At 41.7% G+C, this 20,561-nt stretch overlaps 2 protein-coding genes across 4 annotated transcripts; one reads left to right on the plus strand and one right to left on the minus strand.

The window, feature by feature from the left end:
• Window positions 1-1,289: 1,289 nt before the first annotated feature.
• Window positions 1,290-15,139, plus strand: LOC135485598 (protein sidekick-like). Its single transcript, XM_064767809.1, has 12 exons — window positions 1,290-2,060; window positions 6,426-6,689; window positions 7,611-7,898; window positions 8,858-8,969; window positions 9,493-9,716; window positions 10,168-10,318; window positions 11,308-11,435; window positions 11,659-11,937; window positions 12,199-12,339; window positions 12,531-12,737; window positions 12,964-13,135; window positions 13,274-15,139. Exons 1-12 carry the CDS (start codon window positions 1,979-1,981, stop codon window positions 13,506-13,508), a joined length of 2,283 nt encoding a protein of 760 aa, XP_064623879.1. The 5' UTR covers window positions 1,290-1,978; the 3' UTR covers window positions 13,509-15,139.
• On the minus strand, window positions 15,132-20,420 carry LOC135485612 (gamma-glutamyl hydrolase A-like). Of its 3 annotated transcripts, none has more exons than XM_064767846.1 (9): window positions 20,278-20,420; window positions 19,474-19,585; window positions 18,339-18,389; window positions 17,964-18,048; window positions 17,412-17,550; window positions 16,815-16,921; window positions 16,573-16,666; window positions 16,124-16,261; window positions 15,132-15,846 (listed from the first exon to the last, which is right to left on the minus strand). In XM_064767846.1, the coding sequence occupies exons 1-9, from the start codon at window positions 20,363-20,365 to the stop codon at window positions 15,662-15,664; spliced, it is 999 nt and encodes a 332-aa protein (XP_064623916.1). In that variant the 5' UTR covers window positions 20,366-20,420; the 3' UTR covers window positions 15,132-15,661. The 3 variants fall into 3 exon arrangements, with proteins under 3 accessions (XP_064623916.1, XP_064623907.1, XP_064623925.1); XM_064767837.1 differs by lacking the exon at window positions 19,474-19,585 and adding an exon at window positions 19,615-19,726 and having other exon boundaries at window positions 20,278-20,409; XM_064767855.1 differs by lacking the exons at window positions 16,815-16,921; window positions 19,474-19,585 and adding exons at window positions 17,050-17,156; window positions 19,615-19,726 and having other exon boundaries at window positions 20,278-20,409.
• Window positions 20,421-20,561: the final 141 nt, after the last annotated feature.

The following is a 20,561-nucleotide window of genomic DNA, read 5'->3' on the forward strand; positions in this document are numbered from 1 at the left end:
CAACCTAGTTATCATTGGGCACTGGAAACTGTTGGAGAGATGACGGAACAACTGACCTCCCAGCTGGTTAAAATCTGATAATCTTGCTGGTTGTTAGAGGCACAACCTGAAATTACCATCGTTCTCTATTGATAACTTATCATTAGGCACTGGAGCTACAGGAGAGATGACGGAAATCGACGTCTGCCAGCTGGTTATTTGATCATCTAGTTTGTTGGAGGCACAACCTATAAAAATACCATGGTTCTCGAGTACATAGACCGCGAGACGATGGAACCACTACCCTCCACCAGTTGGTTATCTGAACACGTTAGGCATCGAAGTTACATTCTAAAAATACCAAGGTGGTAAGTTGGTATTAGCGGTTGTTTACCAGCGGTTATACATGTAGACAGACTAGGGAACAAACCGCCTGCTGGTCACGTCGAATGTCCGCTGCACGACTGTAAACGACGAGGATGCCTTCCCGTGGCGTCTCGTCATTGGTTGTGACTGTCTCTAGATTCAACCTGACTGTGACCGTTACCACTGCAGCACATATGAATAAAGGGCTAGCTGACATGGAGTATTATAACGTATTGTACGAAACATGTGACATACCGTCAGAGGTGCGTTATTGAGGGAAAGACACCGAGATAGGCCTCCCTAGATTGTCCGCACACTAATCTGCTGCTAAAGACTGCTTTCTCCATAATGGTCTCCACCATCACCACACAAAGACAGATTTCGCCTAATACCTTCGTCATTATACTGTTTCCCTTCCATCTCATAGACAGTCTGTTGTCCGTTGTCTTCGTCATAATCAAATGAAGACATGTTTCTCCATGATGTCTCCTTTATCTTCTGATAAAGACATGTTTCAGCATGTCCATCTATACACCAGTCCATTATACATTAAGATGGAAAAACCAACCTCCGCCAGGTGGTTATCTGTTCATGTCGGTTATCGGAGCTGGGCAGAACTGTGAACGATGAGGATGCCTTCCGTTGTGTCTCGCCATAGGTTGTCTCCAGATTTCTCTCTGGTGCGAGAGAGATATATTGTGATGATGTCTCGGCAATTTCGTGTCCCGCCTCGGTTTAAACGGATTTAAAGTACCTTTCTGATCCATCATGTTTAAAAGTAAGGAGTATTTCAGGAGTGTGTTTCAAGGGTGCGGGGCAGATAGGTTAATGTCTACATTGCCGGCCCTTCAAACGAAGGATAGCCATGCTATACTCAACCCAAGTATGTAAACATCTCTGATCTTTGGATTCAATCCAAACCCAGGTATGGCAGGCCAAGTCGTCTGAAAAAATACATTTCGCAGGCGTCTTTAACGATCAGAACACTTCGCCAATTCACCTGTGTGAGTGGGTTTCCGGATGTAACAGCTTTGTAAAAAAGTCACAAAAAAGTTTGACGAACGCATGGCAAAGAATCCAACTTCTAATGAGAAAATACTGAGAGCGCGCTCGAGATTAAAGTGGTCTTATCCCGTCTTTCTGGTTGTGACTTTGTCGTCATAAGACCAATTTCAGGATGAATGGACAACTCGGCAATACTTAAGATAAAAATTATACCCATTATAAGGCTTACGCAAGCCTGGAACCAAGGGCTTATTTAAGAAACATTAAGTAGGAGGTACAGCCCACAAAAAGCTGAGGAAAATTGACATGGTGTAAAAAGGGTACAGTGCACTTTAACCAGAAGAGACAAAGAAGAATTGTTTCGTTCGGGCACAATCTATTCTTGATTATCTTTGGTTCGGATAATTTATGCTCCGACTTTCCGGATCTAGGAAGCACTTCAGATATAATCATGTATACAACATTCTAAGCAACCATGTGACCGTGTTGTTGTCATTATCAAGTTCTTTTCATGGATCAAGTCCTTCTCATATATCCCTCGCGCATGCGTCTCTCACTACTTGGCGCGTGAGATAGCGTTTTCGTTTTCATAAATGTCAATAGAGACGATCGAACAAGAGAGAGAAACATGGAGGTACGGTGCTACCAGAAGATAATATGGATTTTAACTGTTCTCAACTTCGTCATCCATTCCAGCCAAACTGATCAAGGTAAGCCACTTTCTTTCCTTATTAAATGTTGATATACAGCTTCTTGATAAATTTGTCAGACCATCTTTGAAACCGTTTAAAACAATGCGATATACGTCGGTATATAAATAATTGGAATGTTTTTGCCTTATCAGGAGCTTACCCTACAGTTAACTAAGTAAATTTAGTAAAATCCTACAGTTAACTTAGTTAGACTTTAACGTGAGGTTCGTTACTGCTAGTAACTGGACCCTGATAAAGTTCTTCTCCGAAGACACTGGCGGATATTAATATTTTTGATATGATAAGACGCACTAACATGGTTTATTGAGTAAATGAATGATAATTTGGCCCAAATATTCTTAAAAACTGAACTTGTTGTATGCCTTGTATATTTTGTTCGAACCACTGGTCCTAAATATATAAAGTTGTCCGTCTGCTGACGACTAGCGTTGCTAATACGCAAAGTCTAAAAAGGTAGGCCTATCAATTCATGGCCTTTTAATCAGGCAATATAGGTTGGCAACTGGCCATCACATCTTAATAAAGAACTATTTTACACATATAGGCTACCAAAACATGTTTTTTCACAGCCACCTACTCACGGCGAATACAATGTAGCTAAATATTTCGGTATAGCGGCCTAGTTTTCGCGCCCAAGAAGTCTTGGCGAAATGTCAAATCCAGCAACGTTTGCAACGTTAAGTGTGGATGACGTCAGCAATAATTAGGCCCGATGAAAATGTCACGTTGTCTTGGTAAAACACTTGGATGCTCATTAGGGCCTGCAGAGTTACCTGTAGCTGTCTGTGGAGAGCTTGAAACTCCTATAATTTTTAAGGTTGTTTAGCGGGCCGTTCTCCGTTACTCATCGTTGAAGCATTTATGAGAGAATTTCTTTATGTTTTTGTTCGCTTCAAAGAGCTCGAAATAACTCTCGCATGCCATTGGTAATGACAGATAGGGGCTTTTTGAAGGACTGTTTTATTGACGGTAGAAACTATAAGATCGAACCTGTTTCATTTCTCGACAAATTACTGTACTCGGTGAACTTTTCGCATAATGACCGACGTTTTAAAGAGTATCTTTGTACCGGAACCTTTCACATGACGTTCGATAATGATATGTTGGTAAATGATACTCGTATAGTCACTGACCTCGGGACAAAGGCCAGTTCTTTGTTGCCGAATAGCAATTATGATGTCAATAATCCTAATGGTCCATTAATTTTCAGTTTTGGAACAGATCCCTCTGCGACAGACGCTTTTTGGAATAGCCCGTCGTTTTGACCTCTGCGTTAAACACTTTAAAGAGATTCAACCATGAGTTGAAACTTGTCATTCAGACAAGCTGATAATAGATATAACAAGTTTTGAAACTATTTCAGGTAGTGAAATTCATCCACCGCTGTCCACTAAAAAAGTTCTAAAAAAACTCATAAGCGGGGAGTTCATCCCGCCTAAGGATTCTGACTGGGCTGTTCAAAACTTCCTATTTTCATAAGTGTGTCGTGGTTGGTTTACTTTAACGGCCATCTGCGAAGCAGATTTCTTGGAAAGCCCCAATCAAAATGCTATCTTTGTTTATCTGACATTTTTACCAATTTTTTATTGATTTTGTTACAAGTTCGAAAACGTCTCCTGGGCCCAGTATCTCGCTGAGAGGAATGCGTTTCCGCTGCGGAGTCCTAAAATAGGCTTCCCACTCATTAAGTGTTTTTCTTCAACCATAAAAAGGATATAATGTATCTTTCCTGGTAACGAACGTTTGCAATTTGACTGTAGCATTTCTTCTTTCTTTTTTTAATCAGGATGATTAAAACTTAGTGGCCTAATCACGCATCGCAAACTCCGCTAGTTTTTTAGCCACAATACTGGTCTGAAGTGACATTACCCGCTGCTGATGCGCGCCGTCAACTTACTCATCAAGGCCGGGCATGAATCCCCTGTGTGTTGTCATGTTAGCTGTGAAATGATATTGCTGCATTGTAGGTTTCGTCCAGAATCAGTGACCGCGTTGATGTTATAATCCAACAATATATTGTTGGGACATTTCACTGAGAGACTTACACTGTTGTCAGACTGGGAACACTGGAATATGGACTTGGTAGGCCGAATGTTCGTTACTTCTGAAAAATACAGTATATTTTCTTTCTGAAAAAAACCGACTGCTAAAGTTATTCGAAGCTCCGGTATCAATTACTGTTGTTTAGGTAACCCCTACTGACTGAACTTTAATGAATCATCACATAATGACCTTCAGAAAGTTGGCTAATCCAATCTAGGTAGGAATGCCAACATCATAACCTACCTAGACTTTTTTGTTTCTTTGACATTAAAACGAGAGAAAAACATCATGTGATGCTACTTCGCAATACAGTCTTGGGCAAAACAAACAAGCCTCATGCAACGCCTACAACAGACCGCAAACGAGCAACTGTGTCGCTGATACCTGCGATCAAAATTCCGTTGTGGTGGGCCATCGCAGGTGTATTCGCAGGTACATCGCAGGTGCATTCAACGAGAAGCAATCAATGTCAAACGCAGCGACTAGGCCTACTGGTTTTACCCGCAGACGAGTGATATTCTAATACAATCATCGGAGCGATATTTGTCGCAGGTCGTAGTAACGCGGTTTTTATGAATCATGTTAAAGGTGTTCAATTTTATTTTGAAAATGACTGTTGGCTTCCATGAGGCTATTATTTTTACAAAACCCTGTCTTAGGTTACCCCGAGTTGCGTTACTAACGGACCTCTATATCGTGGAGGAAAGCTGTCGTAAAAAAACAGTTGATTTTGACTAGGACTGTACCTCGAGGTCTTTGTCATGACGTCAGCTCATCCTGTTCCAAGGTAATGTAATAAAGTAAACATTCAAGCTGTGCTGCGGTATTCGGGTAGTCTTGGATCCTGACCGCACTTTCGCTCGATGTAACTTAACCGAGGCTGGGGAACCAGGCAAGCATTCGGGAAGATGCGCAACAACCTTGGTGCGGAGCCAGAAGTATGTTAATAATGCAACTCTAAAAGGCCTCCAAATAATTCATGAGGCACATTTGCCTTGACCTTGCAGAAAGAAAAAAACCACTGGGCGACTACTGGCATGCACAGGAAGTTTGATTGATGCCAATAAGTTGTTTACTAACAGTTCTACTTCAAGGGGGACAAGAGCTCTTTATCGCTTATCGCTTTCATCGCGTTGGTTAAAAAAAAGTAACCTACCAGCGGAAATGCCTTCCACCTGTCGTCATCGCAGCATTTGATATCGTTGTATTCAATGTATCCTCAGGAATGTCAGGCTATACCCATCCACATCTTGAGATATTTGTACACCCACGGAGACTAGGTGTCTCGAGTTAATGCCAACGACCTGTAGTGTGCGTCAGTCTTAACCCCCCCCCCCCCCTCTTAAAACAGTGTTTCCCTATTGAATGGTGGCGGGTTAAGGTGGGGTTATATTGAGACATAAGTCCTTTGTGATATGATGCAAACGCAATAATAGAATCATTTCCCCATAAACTGTATTCTCCGAAAAATATTCCTACGACACCGGTGGACACTACTGTATTAGAGACAAAGTCACAACCAAGAATGTAGGCCTATAAAAAAACAATTGCAGACTTTTGATATTGATTTCTGACTTTTGTCTGTCAATGTCTGTATCACAATTAAGAACATGTAGACTAAGTCTGCAATCAACCATCTAAGGATAAAAAAAACGTAAATAAAACAAGGTCCACGCCATATGTGGTGGCTGAAAGAAGGTTTATACTACACTGCGGACGCAGTGGACCGGCATCGTCCTGTCGCCCGGTACATGGAGGAAAGATGACCATGATGACGAAATGGACTGCATAGGAGTCTCGGTTTAATAGCAAGAGAATACCGGTAGAATGAAGTTGCTTTATTGTTTCAGCAGGCTGTTGAATGGTCGTTTCAATCGGACTTGGCACTTACAATTACTTTTCTTTTCATGATGTGAAAAACAATCTGACAGATGTCAATTAACAGTTAGCACTTCCTGGTTCACTTGGCAATATCTCAAGTGTTCTTCAACTTTTCCAACTAGACAAGCTTCAGGCCTTGTTTACCTCGTTCATTTAGTAGATGCAGATAGAGAGCAGCAGCGAGACGTCCTCACTCTTGGGTCAGTGTGGTCGTTCCTTTGTCTCGATCTAGTCATGAGTGGTTGTAGTTTTTCCCGATGGGCGATATAAAACAAACTAGTAAATACTGTAATACTGAGAACTTCATGTCCATTTCCATTAAGAGCAAAAGTATTATCTTGTCTTCTTTTTTTATCACCCAATATCTCTCTATCCTGGGGTTACGGTTGTCCTTGCGTCTCTATTCTAAAATGTGCCTTATTTTTTTCTCTTTTCAAGAATTCCCACCGACCCACTTCACTGAGAACCCCGTCGGCAGTACAGTTCTAGAAGGCACAACTCAAACTCTGAAATGTCAGGCCAACGGGAAACCCTCCCCGCTGTACTCGTGGTACAGAAATGGTCAAATATTCGTAAAGAACACCACCGATCCATCCACGAAAGTCTACGGGATCAAGCTCTCGGAGGCCGGGGAATATCACTGTGTCGCGAAGAATAGATTGGGCGCGGTCCTCAGCAGAAGGGTCAACGTCCATGTTGCTTGTAAGTTACTGAAGATATGTTTGCATTTCATTTCCTCTCATTCTCAAAGACAGGGATCAAAACTCTTTTGGACGGTGCCGGATGAGAATCGGAGAGGTTGCGATCATCCCGGCCTCTTCTCTCCAACGCAGTGTGGTTTAAAATGATGTAGATGTGGGTGTAGAGAGGTTTGCGTCTGAACGTCGTTACTGCTTTAGGAATGCACCCGACTTCTGAAGGCTAAGCCAGAAATCACCAAGTCGTATGCAGACCCGTGCGAGTCCGAATTCGGAAGTCGTAAATGGTGCGCAACCACTCTATTGTGATTATTAGCCTGGCGGCAAACTTCCAAATCAGCATGTCTTCTCTTATCAAATCATGGTCATGATTAGGTGTGCAATGTTTCTTTTAACCATGTAATAAGGTGATAGACCTACATCATCGCGTTGAACGATGAGAACGCAACTTTTTCCTTCCGAGAATTTTTTATTGTTTCAACATTGTAAACTGTCGAATTCACCGCGGAAATCACCCGAGATTCTTTTCATCTGACATCTTCTTGTCTTCTCATCACAATCAGGGATTTTATCTATTGAAGACGCTGTCTCTGTTTTTTTGTGGGAGTTAATTTTTGGGCCACTCATATGGCATATACGTCTCTTTTCTCGTCTGCTCCTGCTCACATTTAAGGGGCTATGAAAGGGGCATCGGAGAATTGAGACAAAGAGACATTGTCACAATCACAGGGAGACTTCTTCCCGGGGACTTCCTATGCAGCACTCATGGCCATATAAGATTACAAGAAGTCCCCGATAGGTGTCTCAACTGGAATCCACGATTAATGGCCTTCCAGCTCGTGTCTATAGTCCAACTTTAATTCATGTTGTATGTCGAAGTTTTTAAGTGATGTCTTTTTGATATCTGTCACTTTTATTCACGAAGACATGAACGCGTTCCTAACGAAAATCGACAGAACAATCAGGGTGAACCAAGGTGATGCCGTACTCGTAAAATTGCAACCTATCGACGGGTACCCCACCCCAGAGATTACATGGCTCGAGGGCGACACCCCTCCTCCCCGAAATGCTCGGTATCACGAGACCCAGAACGGGGACTTCGTCATCCTCGAGTCCAGGTTAGAAGACGACAACATGATTCTACGCGCTCAAGCTGACAATCTGTTCACCAAGACGAGGGTGGATTCGCCTGCAACTACTGTCAGAATACAGCGTAAGTTATACAGTCATCACATGCTTGGCAGTTACCTGACCATAAGTACGTGTTTAGTTAACGTGCCCGATTATTCTTTTGTACTAATTAAAGAGATCCAGTCGTGGCACAAAATCTTTATTTAGACTAGCTGAACATTACCCAGATTCCCAGCTCACATAATCAACTACCTGATGGGAACTCGAAACTGCTAAGATTTATCAATGGAAGCTTATTCCCGCCTTAGATTTTAAAACGCTCAAAACTCCCCATTTTTATAAGCGTTTCGTGATAGGTTTCCTTTAAACCTGTGTTGGATTCAGAAGCAATCAACATTCCGTCTAGGATGAAGTTAAAGCAATAGTCTATTGTTATCTTTTTTTAAACCAGGCATGCATAAACCCACAAGCAACGCTGGAATAATCTGGATAGTTATGCCAATTCCCCTTTAAGGACTTGCTAGGCGTTACACCGATACTCCAGTCTCACGGAACTATAGCATTTGTATTAAACTAATAAACTTTTAATTGCTGTTCATTTTCTTTGGTAGAATGCCCTATTAAATACCAGTGTTTCCGTTTTGTATTTTTCTCAAATGCCTAACGAAATGATAATTTGATATTCTGTACCGGATAAACCTATTGTCAAATGGTTACGTTGTATAATAGTTCTGAATGGTCTTGGCAAGACATATGTGTTAAAGGGACAGGTTGGGCAAGAGATATATGTATGTTGGTTACTCCTACAAAAATGGCTTCCGGGTGGACCGTGACTTCACCAAGTCACGCAACGCGAATGCTACTAGCGCTTGCCGCTTGCAGTTATTACAGACGCGCATCAAGCAGTGAGGAAGGTTTTCTTCGGTGTGAAAGGGATCTTGTACCCATGTAGAGAAGAGTCCATTGTCAGAACTAAGACCAGTATCTCCTGAAATAGGGTAGTTTGTCGGGAATACTGTACGTTTACGATAACACTTTCAGACGTTGGTAGCGCTTACAGTCACATTCCACCCAAGTTCATCGTCCCTCCAGAAGATACGATAGCGAGAATCGGAGACTGGTCTACAAGTCTTGAATGTGTCATTAACGCCAGGTACGTATAGGAGAAGTTCTCAGATGGTCCTTCCTCGTCAGTAAATGTGTATGAGCTGGGAAGGTCACGATACCCCTCGGAAGATTAGACGCACCACCATATGAGACAGTGCTTGGTATCAAGACATTTACAGCATCTTACCCAATGCCGACTTAAAATGGTCTTATGCTGATATTCTGGTCGTGACCTTGTCTTCAAAAGACCACTTTGGGACGAATGGAAATTATAATCAAAGACCATCGACTCTCTGTGCAAGGATGATGAGTTATGACTTTTAATTCAAAGATGCAGAGTCTAAAGTCAACATGGAGGTTAAAGTGTCTATCTCCTAATGAAAATATTCATCAAAAGTGCAGTTTCGTGGGCTGTCAAAAGGAACCTGCCACTTCCTCATGTTCCTGCTCATTGAATGAAAGGTCGAGATGAGCCAATTGGTGACCCCGGTCCCAAGTTGGTCTTATGAGGACATAGTCACAACCAGAATGTAGGGATACGTTCACTTAAGTTTCTTCTTCTGTTATAGGCCAATCGAACACCTGACAATCCACTGGTACAAGAAACGAGGCAGGAATCGTCTGCTAATCGAATCCGACTTCAAATACAAAGTCGAAAACTACAACCGTGTGTTGACCATTAAGCACCCTGGGGCACTAGACGCTGGCGTCTACGAGTGCGAAGGGACACTTATGATTCCAGGAGGACCGCAGTACACCCCTGTCTCGCTAAAGGCTCAGCTTGATGTCTACTGTAAGTAGCCTGATGGCTTTACCAGAGTCTGCCTTTACAGCTGAGTCTTTCTTTGGACCTTCTATGTAGGAGACACAGCCGTCCAGGAAAGCTACAAAACTAGAGGTCCATCTACCCGACAGCTTAGCTTGATTAGTTTGTTAACACACGCATATTGCTGTCTTCTGAAAGGTCTAGAGAATATAAGTTTTGTGACCACAATTGTATAGTTAGACAAATACAGAGTCCCTTTGTGCGAATATATATTGACAAATCATCTTTGTTTGATAGTGAATTAGGGCACAATTTGAATATCTTTCTCACAGAAATGCACCCAATTCTTGCTGTTCTTGTGTCTTGTTTCGAATCCTATTATCATTCAAGGCACAGATGCCAACACAGAATCCCTGTTAATTTCTACCCATTGTTAACTAAAGAATGCATTTTGCAGTTGTTTTCTCTTCCCATCCAGCTGCCCCAGCTCTGGTGAAGGAGTCCCCCACCAACATGAGCAAACGGACAGGAGATGAGGTCATCATTGACTGTCCCGTCGACGCCTTCCCTAAACCATCTGTGGCCTGGTACAAGAATGGTCTGGCACTGTCTGTTGGCTTGGGGACAAGGTAGGCGATTGATATAGCCTGGTAATTAAAGGATAAAGTGTATGAGAAAATCTACCAGTCTATAAAACTTGGCCAAATACTGGTTAGCAGTTGGCGAGCGAGTGGTGACTGGCACCCGTCTCCAGTCTCCCAAACATGGTCAGAGACCAACTTACAGTGGGTGAGCGGGTGGTGACAGGCAGTGGCCTCCAACCTCTCAAACATGGCCAGAGACTGGCTTATAGTTGGTGATTGGGTGGCGAGTGGGAGGTGACTGGCATGGCACCCGTCTCCAGCTTCTCAAACTTGGCCAGAGACTGGCTTATAGTTGGTGAGTGGGTGGCGAGTGGGAGGTGACTGGCATGGCACCCGTCTCCAGCTTCTCAAACTTGGCCAGAGACTGGCTTATAGTTGGTGAGTGGGTGGCGAGTGGGAGGTGACTGGCATGGCACCCGTCTCCAGCTTCTCAAACTTGGCCAGAGACTGGCTTATAGTTGGTGAGTGGGTGGCGAGTGGGAGGTGACTGGCATGGTACCCGTCTCCAGCTTCTCAAACTTGGCCAGAGACTGGCTTATAGTTGGTGAGTGGGTGGCGAGTGGGAGGTGACTGGCATGGCACCCGTCTCCAGCTCCTCAAACTTGGCCAGAGACTGGCTTATAGTTGGTGAGTGGGTGGCGAGTGGGAGGTGACTGGCATGGCACCCGTCTCCAGCTTCTCAAACTTGGCCAGAAACTGGCTTATAGTTGGTGAGTGGGTGGCGAGTGGGAGGTGACAGGCAGTGGCCTCCAACCTCTCAAACTTGGCCAGAGACTGGCTTATAGTTGGTGAGTGGGTGGTGAGTGGGAGGTGACTGGCATGGCACCCGTCTCCAGCTTCTCAAACTTGGCCAGAGACTGGCTTATAGTAAAATGGTGGTGACCAGCACCCGTCTCCAGCCTCTAAAATGGTAATTTTGTTTACATATGATACCTCTTGAGGAGAGCTCTTTATGTCTCTTTCCATTCCTCCAGATTCAATGTTTTGGAAAATGGCAGTCTTCGGGTGGAGTCTGTTGATCGGGATGACGCTGGCGTCTACCAATGCTTTGCCCTGAATATCGCTGGGGAAGTGGACTTTGTCACAGCACTGCGGATAACAAGTAAGTCAAATGCCAATCTCCACATAGAGTCTCATGTCGTGAATCATGTTCAAGTAAATTGTTAAAGAGCGATGCAGGGTGAGTGGCCCTTTTCTTTGCGATATCCCGAATCCCTTGCCCTGGAAAAACACAATATAAGCGAGGACCCAGTTTATGCAAGTCTGATATATGCATTGTTCACTGTATTTTGCAATGATTTAAAATACACTTTCTCCATTTCAAGTGAGGACTAAAATCGCCCTTCCGCCTAGGAACCTTAACGTCCTGAAGGGACAAACAGCGATACTCAGATGCGGAGTTGCACACGCCTACCACATCAAGATCAAAGTGGACTGGTTCCATAACAAAGCTCCTGTTAGGTTACACGATCCAAGGATCAGGATATTGAATGATGGAACTCTTCGCATCTTCACCATCAGGTCGGACGAGTCCGGGAATTATACGTGTAAAGTCCACTCGGTCACCGGGAATGACACCAGGAGTGCAGTCATAAGAGTCCTCAGTAAATGCTCCTTACTCTCTTTAAGGCAATTTGTGTGTGTGCCCATGGGATGATACTAAAAAATATATATTTTTGATGATAATTATAATTTCAAATAGAAATTAAACATATGATCTTGAGATGATGAAAGATTATCAAATCGCTTAATGAGACTGAAAGACAGGCTAACAAGTTGGCTCGAACTTTGTTAGTGTTACCATTACTAAGAGGACACATGTAGAGTTCCATTATCTTGCTCAAACATTTTCCAATTCCCTTTAGGTCTCCCTCAATCTCCCACTATCGATTCCGTGTCGATAAGCAAAGACTCGGACAGGAAGATCAACATAAAATGGACGCCCGGATCAGATGGCAACAGTGCCATTAAATACTTCATCATCCAGTACAGGGCAGTTCCAAGGGGTAAGCATGGTCCATTTAAAATCAACCAATCCATGAAGCTTTTCAAACAAGGAGACAGGGCAAGTCAATGCAGTTAAGTTGTAATCATATAGGTTTTCTGATCCCTGGCCAGGTTTTTTTACACTGGACATTGCTTAATCTTAAACAGTACAGCGGCTACAAAAAACTCATTTAAAACATCTCTAACACAGTTCGTCATGGCTTCATGGGAGTCTGGGAAGGATGGCAACCGCTAGCTTCACCCAAAGCCGACACCTTTACCAACAACAACTTCGTGTACACGGCCGAGGACCTGATCCCTGGGAAGACGTACCAGTTCCACATCAGCACAGTCAACAGAATTGGTGAAGGAAGACCCAGCCGAGCCAGTAGGACTATCACTCTACCCCCTTATGATGGTAAGGGAATCTTATAATAACAAACTTAAACATTCTCCAACAGGTCCAAAGCAGACAGAATATTCAAACATACCAGTCTTACCAAACAAGCTCCAAGCAGGTGAACTCCAGATGCGGAGAGTACAACCAGAGTCAACTGCAGTCATTACCTCACCGGGTACTTTTCTGATTAGAGAGATGAATGTCATGGTCATAATTACAATATCAATATCATTGTTTTCTTCAGAAACAGATATACTTGAGAGCGCGGTGAATGGGCCAAGAGCCAATCAGATTACGAACCAGAAAGGCTACCAACCCAACCCACCAAAACCCAGCCGCATTCTCTCAACGACAAGTAGAAAAAATACTTCTCTGACAGTGACGACAGAAAAACCGAAACAGGAATTGTCAAACAGGTACAAATGTTATAAGGAGTAGTGTAATTTCCTGCCAGCTGACACATATGTATAGTTCCAGTGAAGATGATTCGATACATGTAGATCTTTCCCTTTCAAATAAAACCAAAGTCTTACAAGAACACCGTTCCTTTTCAGCCTTGTCCTACAAAGTGACCAACTCAAAGCACTGATGGAGGTGTTGACCTTGAGCAAGGAGAAACTGGAATTGGAGAAGGAAAAGCTCAACATTGAAATGCATGTTCTACGAATGAAACAGAGGACGATGATAGAGAACCGACGACAGGGATCAATTAGCGTCAACTGCTTCGGCCACAGGAAGGGGGAATATCTAAACGATGAGGGGCATGACGAGGATAAAGGAACATCATGAATTGGAATGCAGTCCTTGCTTCAATCGCAGCAGGAAAAGACATTTAAAGGGACAGTAGTGCAGGAAAGCACTTAAGTTGTGGAAAGATTCCTTCTTCAACCAAGAATCAGTGCCAAAGATCTCATCTCTGATCATCTCTCATGTTCAACAGGGTGTCCCAAAAGAATTTTGCCTAACTTTGAGTAGTGTATGTAATATGATAAAGGAACTTGTGCCATTCAACAAGCATGGCGAGTCAAATCAAATCTTGCAAAATCTTGGCCTACTTGGTTGTGACCAAACCAACAAGTATCAAGTATCCAAAATGATGTTGGAAAAACCTGAGGTGTGATGAAACAACTACCGCTTCGGTCAAGTTTTTGAGACACCCTGCTTACACCACCAAACCTAATTCATAGCAAGAGAAAATAAATAATATTTGTACAGTTTGTGATGTAGACATACTAAGTGATAAACCCGTGTTGATCCCCCCTCCCCCGATTGTTCTCGACATCAGTATGTCCAGTACAGATGTAATATGGTAGGACATGTAGAATGGCATGGACAGTTGATGTACTACGTAGTAATGCAAATAAGTTGTAACTCAGGACAATGAGAATATGAGTCTCAAGCTGTATGTTTATTGTCGAATGTTGTGTATATAATGACATGTGTTTTAGTTTTATGTCCCTTGTAGATATAGCCATATTCACTTCATCATAACATAGTTGTCCAGATAACGAATTTTGGTTCTTTATTGTTTAGATGAAAATTTTATCAAAAAACATTCAAAATATACACAGCAGCTACCCAGCTGGCTTTAAATTTGTAAAACAATTGGATTGGGAGGCTATAGGCAAAACTCGGGTGGGCCAGATTCAATTTCACAAAGACTGATCAGTGTTTCTAATCTCACAGTACATAGCCACAATTCATGCTTGTACGAGGAATATGTTCGTAATACCCAGTTCCCTAACTGTGCAAATTAAACACCAGGAGACTACCAAACGGGACCCCTGGGTTCTGCCTGTAGTCGTCCTTTAAGCCAAGGAGATATGGTAGCTGCTCACTGTCCCATCGAAAAAAAACCCTGTTTCAATTCTGCAGCAGACAATCGTTTTAACAATGGCTACCTTTGCATTTTGATAGGTCAACATTATTATTGTAACTGCATGTTCCTACATGTACTGAAGGACAGGAACTGGTAGTGGTATCCTGTACTTCAATTAAGTAATCATGCCACAAAATTAGAAATAATAATTACCACAGTAGCCGTTCTAATTATAATTTTTTGTCTGCAAGAGAAAGCACTGGGGTAAATCGCTCACTCTTTTCACAGATGGTGTGCCATTATGTTCAACAGGTTGTTCCTTGGCCGATAATGACCCACTCTTCACAAACGGTGTGCTTACGTTACACAGGAATATCATGTACATGTGCCTTTAATTGCTGCAATCTGCTTAGCCAGGGTTATCAAAGGTGACACCATTCAGCGCCAGTGTTTTTCAAGAGGAAACAACAAATTATTATCAGACGGCACTGTGACAACACAGACTATGCAACACACTACCTTCATTGGCATAAAAATATTTGTACAAATGACTTGTTCACATTGTGAATAAATATAGAACACTTAAAGGTAGATTATTAAAGCACTGTTACTTTTATTCTTTTATTCATGTTGAACATGGCTTAGCCAATTTGCCCGAGAAGAGCGCAGCATCAATATTCAGGAGAAGAAACTCGGGCATTTTTTCTCTCGTTATACACGACCTGAGATTTTGAACCAGTGTTCTTACAGGCCTTCGCCATTGTGTTCATTGCAATTTCTTGAGGCTTGGGTAAATACGTATTATACATATATGTTTACATGTCCATATATATCATACATGTAAAATACACAATTAAAAACTTTCAAATTTGAGTTTAAACAACACACATATTAATTTACTGATTACTAAAAGAACCCATACTCCCAATTTACATGTACAAATCAATATAAAAACATTCATCAGAGGCCAGATTTGATTTAACATATTTTGATTTAAGATGAAAACTGGCCATCTTTGCAACAATACAGCCCAACATATGGAGATCACAGGTGATGAGCACTTGTCACAATCATTAAAAGATATATCACAGCTGCTATTGATCTGAATGTCTCATAATACTCATCAAAGTGAATTGGACTCCTCGGAACTTTTGAAACGTAGGTAGTCATCTTGCACAGTTTTCTGTGTGAAGTTGAAGAAATAATAGTTATGGAATGTAGGTTGGCCGAGAAAGACAGGTCGGTAGTTCTCAATCACAGTGCTGGCTTCCTCTTCCATGGAAGGGAACTCGTGGTTACTTTTCCTGGCTGAAATCGAAAGTCAATAAATGGGTTGGAAAAGTTTTTGATACACATATACCTGTTCAAACTGTTCAATGTCTTCAGCTGTTTTTCTTTCAAACAATCGGGGAGTCGGTAATAGAATTTGGAAGATTTCCAATTGAACTGAACATTGCTGTTGCGGAGACAGTTACTACATATACCAAGTTTCTGCAAAGATGCATGCATGATAATTGCACTAAGACATTGTGTATAACTGCATTTCTATTTTCCTGGATTATTAAAGTAAAGTTTGTCCTCTCACCTTCATCCACAAAGAAGTTTGCGAAGTACTGCGCCACACGGGCCGACTCAAAGGTGTGTGGAATATGATCCTGGTATCCCATGTCATAGGAGTTCTTCTCTGGATGCCACTGGCTCCCGTAGAAAGGATACTCAAAAGCTGGAAGCAGTTGATAATAACATCCATTTATTCATACAAAATATAAACAATCCAGATAGCGACAACCAGAAGCACGTAAAAAGTGCTGAGTGCATTACAGATAATTACAATAATACTAATGATAGTAATTCGTAATCAGATCCAAAATAAGGAATATTTTGATGAAGTAGAGCAAGATGAAGAAGAAAAACCTGGTGTTTCACCAGGTTACAACTGAGAGAATGTCCACAAGATTTATGTAAATTTCTGGATTTTTTAAATTCGGATCCAATTTTTTTCAAAGAAAAATCATTTTCATACTGCATTCTTACCTTCCATCATGGAGACAAAGTCCAAACCATTCCTGTCTTTATTTGTTGACACCATTCGGAAGAATCCACTCAGTTCTGGTGTTGACTTGAATGTCTGAAATTTAGTTAAGTTTTTTTTTCAAAATTAAAAATAACATTCTCAGTGCCAAGGCAGTTAATGGCAATTGAGCAATTATGAAAGTAAGGTAGTTAAAGAAGAGCAGAAATGGCGATATGAATGACAGTACCACAACAGTACTTACGTTAGGAGTCATGCAGCAATGATGGTAGTTCGCTGTGATGTTGTGCTGTATTAGGTTTCGTGGGATACTGGAGTCCGCCTTTGTGAAAAGTTTGCTGGTTGCCCAACCTTAAGAGAGAGGTAAAGTGTGCCAGACCCATGCATGTAAGAGGACAGAAATAATGGTTTTTAATCTATGATAGGAGACAACATTCAAACATGCAGCACACCACCTTTGAAATTTCAGGTAAGCCTACCTTGGGTGTACAACATTTCTTATGAAAATTTGCAGTAATATTTTCAGCAATAAGAATCTTGATGACATTTGGATCCGCTGTCTTCAACAGCCTGCTCTTGTTGTAATCTGTTAAAGACACCAGATATCCTGTTAAATACCCAATCAATGCAGGCAGATGTATCTAGTTGACAGTCCATTTCAAAAACGGTCAAGCACTTTTTATACCCCACCACTCTTGATGACAAGCTTCCCTCATCTAGGTCAATAGACCAACCTCTCCATTAGACCTACCTCCATTAGACCTACCTCTCAATAGACCTACCTCTCCTAAAACAAATTTGGAGTGTCTGAATGCTCAATAATTTGGAAAAAATGACTTACCAGATGAAAATTTCAGAGGAAGCATGTAATCCTCAGCGTCACATTTTGACAACAGGTTCTTGCCGGTCTGAAGAGCAGTGAGCAGTTCAAAGCCGAGACAGGTACCCCACAGAGGGAAGTAGCTTCCCGCATCATTGTACTGGAACAAGAAAGAGACACTTTACGAATGAAGAAACTTTCAAACATATCAAAGGATAATTTCTAAGCGTTTAAAAGGATTTTCATGACGTTATGGCAGACTGATGTCAGGAAGGACATTTTGAGAGCCTATAGCTGGTATTGGTTGTAATGTTCTTTCAATAAAGTTGGTCAACTCTTCTTGAAGTAGGCTGTCATCAGCATCCGTATTGCCCCCCCTACCAGTTTCATCGCAGTGACAACCACAAAATGGCAGACTGACAGTTCAGATTCACGTCTCGTATCATTTTGATTTAATTGAGTTTCACTTTGTCGAGTAAAGAATTAAAAACATTGAGCAGGATTTAACCAAAAAGATATTTTTATACTCCGAGTTTGCTATGTAGAATTCTAATAACTAACTAACTAACTCACTTTTTTAGCCAGTTGGTAGATGACCTGTGCAGCCTTGGCATAACCTGATGTGAGGATGTCCACACCACCGCCAGGGAACAATACACTGAAAAGGAAGATCACATTGAGAGTCACATTCACCGGGCTGGTGCCATTCAGAAGATTTTTTGGCTCAGACTTTTCAGAAGATTTTGATATTCCGACGGTGAAAACATTCTTACCAAGGTGCTTTGAAATGCAGTTAATGGAACCAAAATGGGCAGCAGACTTACTACGAATTTTCTTCCTTTAAGAAACAGACTGATTTCTAACACCATTGGCATTACAAATTTGCGATTTTCCTCCTCCCCTGACTCAGAGAAAGAGAGAAGAGAGATATCATGACTGAAGACTTACCCATTGATTTTGCTCATGAGATCCACATAGTAACTCTCTGGTTCATTCACCCTGAAATTCACAGAGATGGGTTTCTGATCAGTCAGGTCACAAATCTCAGCTTTTTTCCGTCCCGAGGTATGTACACTACCAGAGAACTACAGAGCCCGAATGTAGGCAAGCTATTAAATACCAAACCATAAATCTGCAAGACATAACGTCTTTGTCAGGGCCTGTATCATCTAGAGTCAAGCAAACCTTTAGACAATGGCTCGAGAGGCCTGGCGTCTTTGATCGTGAAAACCTATTGTAAAGATGGTTTGTTATTTTCCCGACCCTAGGTGGTACAGGCGTATCAGGCAAAGGGCCTATTGTCAAGGGATCAATCATCCTATTGTTCTGAGTCTTCAGCATGATTTCCATTTATTTGTTAACATGAAATGCATGCTGGCACAAATAACAGACAATTACAATCAATGCACGCTATTCTTCTTCATTTTGTTTGCAGGCCTCTGTCATACTCAATCAGCCACCATTTGAACTTCGGTTTATAGGTGTATTCAAAATAATGACCTCAAGTATTGTCTACCCGGACATAGGTCGAGAGAAAATTCGTCCCTGTTTCGTTTATAAATACTGCACACGGTCTCCGATCAGCTCATTTCGCCCACTAGGTAATTATGTGTCGGTCTAATGACTAGTAACAAAACCAAAGTGTTATCATCTGATCTAGTTATTAACAATCAGCTCCCAAACAGAAAAATGGTCAATGGAGAACGATTTGTCCAATCTTTTAAAGCAAAACTGCTCTTTTTCAAAAACAAAACATGAAGTAAAGAAAACCAAAATAGGTGACAGAGGGTTTAGAGTACTTTAGATGTGGTTCATTCAAAAGATGTAAAAAGCAGGGATGTCAGTAGAGTACATTAGCTAGACTATACATGTCGCAAGAAAAGGGCTTAAAAGTAGAAAAGTTAAGTCAAAGGGGCAAGGTTACTGTTACAGTCAAAGGTACTTCACTTCACAGGAACTACTTTTGGCTTAAGAGTAGTTTAGACATGGTTCATTCAAAAAGCAGTGCAGGGGTGATAGTAGGGTACATATTAAAGCTACTAAAAAGTAGAAAGGTTGAATCAACAGTTTAAAGGTACTTCACCTCACTGGAACAACTTTTGCTCCACCTGACTGCAAATATTTCACATAAGAACTTGGAAAGAATGTATCTCCATAAGGCTTTAAAACATCATAGCTTGCTTGCTGGAGAACCCCTAAAATGAAATGGGATAGTATGGTTTACCTGACTGGTACAACTTTAGCTCCGCCACTTTCGAGATATTTGACGTAATTATCTTGAAAATATGTGTCACCATGTTTGATAGTTGCTTGACTGGATTCCTGGAGTAAAACGCCTGAAATAAAATGACGTGGTCTCAAGCAATCCTGATGTTCAGGGGCTGAAGGTTTACTCCAAATGTGAGCCAAGAAGAGCTGATGTTCCTCATCTTGACCCTCAAGCCTTGGATCCACTCTGGCGATACCACACCAATATGAGGGGAGGTAACGAACCGATTAACTCTGATGTTTCAGAATAATGTTCCTAGGATTTGTCGACTTAGTTATGGTTGGGTCCATTTTCAGATTGTGATGTTTAGGGCCTACTCTCGATCTCATCACAGGGACATTTAACACAACGACAGCAGGGCCGAGTTGGAATATATTGTGGCTTGGTAAGCCCACACAGCACAGATGATGCCACTGGTCCTGACCTTTGGCTCTATTATAATATATTCTTAAATCACCAGGATTCTTTAAAAGATGGGTCGATTTTTTCTTGAAACACCCTGTATATAAAATATACAAAAATACACTATGACTATACAGACACAAACTTGACTTGATGCATTGCTTCAGAAATCTTGCCAAAAATCTGACCAAATAAGATAACTTAAGTTGCACTTACCAACAACAGGCATATTTCTTTTTGTCGGTGCACATTGATTTACACCAACAAAAACAAGGAAAAGTGCGGAAAACAGAAGAAGAGACATGGTGACCTCAATCACTTCCTGATCAGCTGAATGTGGGGAATCCCCTTTTTTGAGACAGTGCTGCCATCTGATGATAATAGTAATAACTAGTGTCGTGATTGTGCCTTTGTCCTGGACAAGTCACTTTACTTCTGGTTGATAACTCCTCACAATAAATGGTATCTGCTCAAAAACGTATAACTCGACAGTTACTTCA

Source organism: Lineus longissimus, chromosome 1, assembly GCF_910592395.1.
Source record: "Lineus longissimus chromosome 1, tnLinLong1.2, whole genome shotgun sequence".
NCBI lineage: Eukaryota > Metazoa > Nemertea > Pilidiophora > Heteronemertea > Lineidae > Lineus > Lineus longissimus.

Bases quoted from the DNA above. Each gene is read 5' to 3' on its own strand.
- LOC135485612 (XM_064767846.1), bottom strand. From the start codon at position 20,365: ATGTCTCTTCTTCTGTTTTCCGCACTTTTCCTTGTTTTTGTTGGTGTA. The intron at 19,586-20,277 runs GTAAGTGCAACT...ATTTCATTTTAG, and splicing joins AAGAAATATGCCTGTTGTTG to GGGTTCTCCAGCAAGCAAGC. The intron at 17,551-17,963 runs GTGAGTTAGTTA...TTCTTGTTCCAG, and splicing joins TCTACCAACTGGCTAAAAAA to TACAATGATGCGGGAAGCTA.
- LOC135485598 (XM_064767809.1), top strand. From the start codon at position 1,979: ATGGAGGTACGGTGCTACCAGAAGATAATATGGATTTTAACTGTTCTC. The intron at 8,970-9,492 runs GTACGTATAGGA...CTTCTGTTATAG, and splicing joins GAATGTGTCATTAACGCCAG to GCCAATCGAACACCTGACAA. The intron at 10,319-11,307 runs GTAGGCGATTGA...CCATTCCTCCAG, and splicing joins TCTGTTGGCTTGGGGACAAG to ATTCAATGTTTTGGAAAATG.